Source organism: Oncorhynchus nerka, linkage group LG17 (genome assembly GCF_034236695.1).
Source record: "Oncorhynchus nerka isolate Pitt River linkage group LG17, Oner_Uvic_2.0, whole genome shotgun sequence".
Classification (NCBI taxonomy): domain Eukaryota; kingdom Metazoa; phylum Chordata; class Actinopteri; order Salmoniformes; family Salmonidae; genus Oncorhynchus; species Oncorhynchus nerka.
Window position 1 is genome coordinate 49,949,159 of NC_088412.1, and position 6,936 is coordinate 49,956,094.

Consider the following 6,936-nt stretch of genomic DNA (forward strand, 5'->3'; position numbering starts at 1 on the left):
GGAATACAGATATGCATCTGTTGGTCACAAATACCTTTTTAGAAAAAAAAGGTAGGGGCATGGATCGGAAAAGATTATCTGGTGTGGCCACCATTTGGCACAATTATCATGCTGAAACAAGAGGGTATGGTGTCGGATGAACAGCGCGACAATGGGCCTCAGGATCTCGTCACGGTTGCTCTGCATTCAAATTGCCATCGAAAAAAAAATGCAATTGTGTTCATTGTCCGTAGCTTCTGCTGGCCCATACCATAACCCCACCTCCACCATGGAGCGCTCTGTTCACAGCGTTGACATCAGCAAACCACTCGCCCACACGACACACGTGGTCTGCGGTTGTAAGGCCGGTTGGACATACCGCTAAATTCTCTAAAATTACATTGGAGGCGGCTTATGGTAGAGAAATGAACATTAAATTCTCTCAAATTACATTGGAGGTAGCTTATGGTAGAGAAATGAACATTAAATTCTCTAAAATTACATTGGAGGTGGCTTATGGTAGAGAAATGAACATTAAATTCTCTAAAATTACATTGGAGGTGGCTTATGGTAGAGAAATGAACATTAAATTCTCTGGCAACAGCTCTGGTGGACATTCCTGCAGTCAGCATGCCAATTGCACACTCCCTCAACTTGTGACATCGGGCATTGTGTTGTGTGACAAAATTGCACATTTTAGAACGGCCTTTTAATTGTCCCACGCACAAGTTGCACCTGTGTAATCAGCTTTTTGATTTGCCACACCTGTCAGGTGGATGGATTATTTTGGCAAAGGAGGAACGCTCACTAACAGGGATGTAAATACATGTGTGCACACAATTTAAGAGAAATAAGCTTTTTGTGCATATGAAACAATTCTGAGGTATTTTATTTTAGCTCATGAAACATGGGACCAACACTTTACATGTTGCGTTTGTATTTTTGTTCAGTGTAATATGACAAATAACTATTCTACCATTATGCTTTAATTGCCCCTCGACTAAACGCCTAACCCAATTTGCAGAGAAAAGACACAAGTGGGCAGAATCTCAGTATTCATCCTACCCTCCCTTGAGACGCATATCACTGGTATCGACGTTCTGCTCAACCTTCTGCTTTGATTTTCTTTAGCCCGGGTGCCTCTCCAGATGAAGACGTATGTCTCCATGATGGGGGGGGGCGTACATTGCGCGTTCCGCGCACGATGGGGGAGCACGTTGCACGCGAAGTTTAATTATTTGTCGATCCGCGGAGATGGGTCGGCATGCAATTTGTAGTTAATTGCGATTTAAAACCCCGAGCAGGGGCCATCACGTGGAATAGCCTAATTGTAATTAATCCCCCACCAATCGCCCGGACCCTCAGCAGGTTTTTCAGACCACAGCTGCATAGGACATGTGTCCTTGTATGTGGTATAATATACATCAAATAAGAAGCGTATAATCACACCTCTCCAACTTTTACCATCCCACTTTAACTCATGCTTTTTTCTATACGCTTTTCATTGGGTGTTTCATTCCGTTTTGAAGTGAAACCTGAGACAACTTTTTGTTGTATGATTTTTGTATGAGAGCGTTAACGGGACTCCCCTGCTACCAGTGCTCCCATAGGGGCTTTACGGAGTGGCCAAGCACCTCAAACTTAACCAGACTCTCTTATTCCTCCCTTGTTCAGTCTGTTTTATAATAATAATATTGACAATTCTAAAGTTTCTGTTATAGACTGGAATAGATATATTATCACCACTGTTCACCCCCCCCCCCCCCCCCTAGCCTAGCGGAGCGCCTCCCGCGTACCTTACATGTGCCTGCCTCTCTCCGTGCAGTAGCACGATCTCGTCGCTAGAGGGGGGAGATGAACATGTTCCGCGAGCATGAGTTCTGCGTTCCGACAGCTGCCGGCTGGTCCCAGCGCGAGATGTTGCTATAGGTTAATGCAAATCCACCGCTGTCATCTTCTCCCATTGGTCCGTCACATACGAGGTGGGAGGGTCGGGCACGTGGTGTCTTTAAAAGTGCAAATTGCCTTTCCCAGCGTCTCAGTGACACTGCGATGTTGCGCTGCACTGCAGAGCCGAAAGTCACGGCCATCTGCCGGATAGAGAGAGCCAACTGTGAAAGGAATTCATCAGCTCACACACACATATACACACACTCTCACACACAGGACGCAACGTTCCCAGAGTGAAAGGGAAAACCGTGGGGACCGGCGCATTCGTGAGTACACAGCAAACTGATAAATCTGGACTGACCATTCAGAAACGGCACCAGTTAGTCCTGTGTCCCACCACCGCTTAAGGAATATCTATTTTTAATATACATACCTATTTTTTTGCTTGTAAGAACTCTTGAGAATTGTTTTTCTCCGAACCATTCCATTGTGGACTCCAGCAGATGCAGAAAGTGGGAGGTTTTTTTTGTATTATTATTTTTTATACGCATCTTTTACGCGCGCGTGTCTAGTGCACAGTGATTTTTTTTTCTCCGAGCAGTCATGCTCGTGTCTTGTGTGGAAAGTTTTATTCTGGTCATATGTAACACATGCTGCATGCTGCAGTAACTTCAGTCGCGAGCATCGCGAGCCTTCCTGCTTTCCTCCTGCAGAGAGCCTGGACTCGCTGTCCTTGCGTCAGTCGAGGCGAAGAAGAAGGATACAGGAAAATAGATACATTTTTTTTTAAAACAGACAACAAGAGAGCAACAACTCCAGAACAGGAGATGAGAAAATAAAACCATCCCCTTTGCTGCTTTCCTTCACAACCACTGACTGGAGGACAGTAAATCAGAAGGCGCGAGTCGGTACAGAGGTGGAGGGAGTACAGGACCGGTTGGTGTCTCCAAATTTCACCAGGGGGCTCGAGTTTCAGCCGGCCCTGGGCCGTGGTATTAAAAAGTGAATTTGATCTGGGATAAATTGTCAACAAGAAAATTGGCAGAGGAGAACTGGCAGGTGTACAAGTTAATTTGCGTGCATACATATATTAACACCGGCGCCGCTATACATAGTAGTTGTTTTAAGGACTAGCAGTTTAATACGAAGTACCCCCTCATCTATACAACCTCACAACTCCACGCACCGGGCACACAGACCGAATCGAAGAAGCAATCTGCATCCGCGAGGGCTGCCCAGTGTCCTGCCCGGTGTTGGTTTGGCTGTGAGGGCGGGAGTCGTCGCATGGACTGACATGGCCACGGACCTCGCCATGAGCGCAGAGCTGCCCAATAGCCCACTGGCCATCGAGTACGTCAACGACTTCGACCTAATGAAGTTCGAAGTAAAGAAGGAACCTCCAGAGGCTGACCGTTACTGCCACCGCCTCCCCCCGGGATCCCTCTCCTCCACCCCGATTAGCACGCCCTGCTCCTCCGTGCCTTCCTCGCCCAGCTTCTGCGCTCCCAGCCCCGGTGGCCAGTCGAGCCAAAACCTGGACAACGGCGTCAACAGCAACAACAGCGGCAGCAGCAACACCCAGAGCGTTGGCGGTAAACCTCAGTTGGAGGACCTGTACTGGATCCCCAGCTACCAGCACCACATCAACCCCGAAGCCCTCAACCTGACCCCCGAGGATGCGGTGGAGGCCCTCATCGGCAACGCCCATCACCACCATCACCACCACCAGGGCTACGAGGGCTTCCGCGGCCAGCAGTATGTAGGGGAGGATCTATCCGCGACCTCGGCCGGTCACCATCACCAGGCCCACCATCACCACCACCACCACGGACACCGCCTCGAGGACCGCTTCTCGGACGAGCAGCTGGTCAGCATGACAGTGCGCGAGCTCAACCGGCAACTGAGGGGGTTCAGCAAAGAGGAGGTGATCCGCCTAAAGCAGAAGAGACGCACGCTCAAGAACCGAGGTTACGCGCAGTCCTGCCGCTACAAGCGCGTGCAGCAGAGGCACATGCTGGAGAGCGAGAAGTGCACGCTCCTGAGCCAGGTGGAACAGCTGAAGCAGGACGTTGTGCGCTTGGCCAAAGAGCGGGACCTCTACAAGGAGAAGTACGACAAGCTGGCGAGCCGAAGCTACAACGGTTGCGGGCCCGGTAACAACAACAGAGACCCCTCCAACGGAAACCACGGGAAACTGGCCTCCACGGAATTCTTCATGTAAGAGACTTACTCGTGACATGACTTTTGCCCCCTTCCTAAACGTAATTTTAATTTCATTTGAAATATATTATTTATATTTTTCTTTTTGCATTTTTGTTTACAGTTATTCCTTTAGGAAAAACACTCAGTGTACATTTTAAAAGTACAACATAGCATAATGCTTCATATTTAAAGAAACAAGCAAGGTAGGTGCGCACATAGGCTAAGTAGCCTATTTTATGTGCGCAGATATAATTGTTCGATAAGTCTTAAAGATGCTCTTTGAATGAACTTCAATACACCAAGACCTCTTGATCTCGACATGGGATCACACACTGTCAAATCAATAGACTGATTCATATTTTATGATGCAAAAGATCTCAGAGAAACCCTGATTAACATTTGGAGTCTTGTGAATCAAACTTGGCAAAGTAGACCTACTGAACAGAAAAGAAAAACAAAAACTGAAATCCCTATGTTTTTCTCAGACAATAAATCCCTACTTGTTTGTTTTGGTTCTTTATATGGCGTCTTAAAAGAGAGCCTTGAGCATCTTGAAGCTGGTGGGACTTCAAGGAAGAGAACCCGCTATTTATTTTATCATTGGGACTGAATTGAAATCAAAGTGATCGAACCACGGAAAAAGCAATACATCTCTGCAGCTCCTGCAAGCCCCGTTGATGTACCGGACTGTGATGATGGAGGGGACTCTCTGATATAGCCTTCCATCCCCGTTAACGGAAAGGGAACATTTGAATATTGCAAGTCTAGTTCCATCCTTTTTAGCAACCCTGCATGCAGGACATGTATGGCACGGTAACCCAAACCTCCAGTCATCTAACACGAAAGCATGGCCCATGGTTCTTTCCTCCTGTCTTGGTACTTTCCCCTCCTCCTCTGTCATCCTTCTCTTCCTAGATTAAGGCCAAGGACGCGTCTTAACCGATATTTTCAATCGATTTTTCTATTGTTTTAAAACAAAACAAAAACAAAACAAAAATAAATGATCAACTGGGCCAGATATTAGACTTTATTTATTCCCAAGTGTACATATGTGTAGAGAACAGTTTTTGTGTTATTTAGTTACCTTACTTTTCAAAGCTTTTGTTGCTCGATGATGATTCAGAACGTCTTAATACAATGTTACAGCATGCAAATAGTGTACGATATCCTCTTACTTCTACTGGACATGTGATGTAAACGAGAAGTCTAACTGCACTAAGATAAGAAACATTTTGGGGTAACATTTTTTCGTTATGGCGTATTGATAGTTATGGTAATAAGGTGGATATAGAAATTCGATGGGAGGTGATTTACATAATAGCTACAAATATAAGGATGGCATTCGCTGCTAAAACTCTATGCACCAACTTAACTAAACTCTTAATTCATGGATTTTTTAAAATTGTATAATAATAATAATAATAGAGGTGATCTCGCGGCTTGTGAATATTAATTCATTAAGTCCGCAGTACGGTGTCTTATAGCTCAATATATCTTCTGTCTGATCTGATGTGTTGAGAGATGGCTACAGAGGATGCTTGTTTTTTGGCATACAAATTAGAATATTTTGAGCTGAGGGTATGGTGCCGACTTAGACTAACTAAAAAACCTTACTGTCATCAAGAAATCCCTGGATCATGTGTTACCTGCTGCCTAGATATATGATGTGCAATATTGTGCAGAAGTTCTGAACCACTTTGTCAATGCCAGTTGTTAGTGTAAGGCTGATGGCGACCTGTGTAGGAATACAGCCAGGTTGACACGACAAGGATAATTATGAGAGGTGTTTGCAAGTCGAATCATAATTAAGTATAGAAATAGAATAGAATAGAGGTGTTGTTTTTTACCTCCCAACATGCTGCACAGAAGAAGATCATGAATTATCTTGGATAATTGCATAGATTTTAAGTGAACCTCATTGTGGTGCAAATGCAATTCGTCTTAACTTAACGAAATAACTTATTTTGGTACTTTGTCTGATCTTAAACATTTTACAAAAATATGTCCTATTTTAGTGAAAAGTTATTATTGATTGATTATCAATCAATTCATTCATCACTCAATCAGACAATAAAGCGGAGGAGATGTGTCATTGGCCTCAGAGATTTATCCTGTGTTTTTGGTGCTAAAATTATTTAGAATTTTTAGAAATCCAACGTGAAACAGGCCTAAACACCAGCATCATGGCAAGATGGTGAAGTATATTCTGCACGGTGCTGTCGATGCCGCGTTCCCGTGAAAGTCGGAACTAGGAAACTCGGAAATATCCGACTTCCGAGTTTCCTATTTCCGACTAGTATGTGAACGCTATATCTTTAGGCTATATATGAGTTCTATATATTTATTCGAGAAACGTTTAAATGTCCCAAGTGTGAATAAGTCAAAACAAAGACATGTTTCAAAATGGAATGTTGTTAAAGAATCTTGTTTTCAAAATGTTTAATAAAAAATTCTGTCCAAAATCTGTTCATCCTTCCCCATGTCTTTCGTTTAAATGTGCCTTCAAGCATCGAACAGTTAGGCTCCGCCGAAAATATAATGTTTACTCAATACACACAAAAGGGTAAAACATCCACAGTAGCCTTATAAGAAAATAAATAGCAGTTTTTTTATAGGCCTATGAATTATTTCGAAAATAATTGTGCAAATTAAACACCTCTCGCCTGAAGCGCTCGCCTGTTTGCAATAGTAAAGACGTGGATTGCCTTTAGAGAACGAATATCTCACATGTTCAATTCAATTACAGATGTTCTAATTTTGAGAATATCCAGTTAAACACCAGCGGATGTTTTAGCTATAACCGAGCAATTCAAGAATCGTATATATATATATACACACATATACATATATAGGCCTAAATGGAAA

At 43.9% G+C, this 6,936-nt stretch overlaps 1 protein-coding gene across 1 annotated transcript; it reads left to right on the forward strand.

Moving 5' to 3' along the window:
* The first annotated feature begins 2,025 nt into the window (after positions 1–2,025).
* Positions 2,026–6,527, forward strand: LOC115145373 (transcription factor MafAa-like). Its single transcript, XM_029686889.2, has one exon. The coding sequence runs from the start codon at positions 3,164–3,166 to the stop codon at positions 4,088–4,090; it is 927 nt and encodes a 308-aa protein (XP_029542749.1). The 5' UTR covers positions 2,026–3,163; the 3' UTR covers positions 4,091–6,527.
* The last annotated feature ends 409 nt before the right edge of the window (positions 6,528–6,936 follow it).

What these genes read in the sequence shown, in the direction of transcription:
- LOC115145373 (XM_029686889.2), top strand. Translation starts at nt 3,164, where the DNA reads ATGGCCACGGACCTCGCCATGAGCGCAGAGCTGCCCAATAGCCCACTG.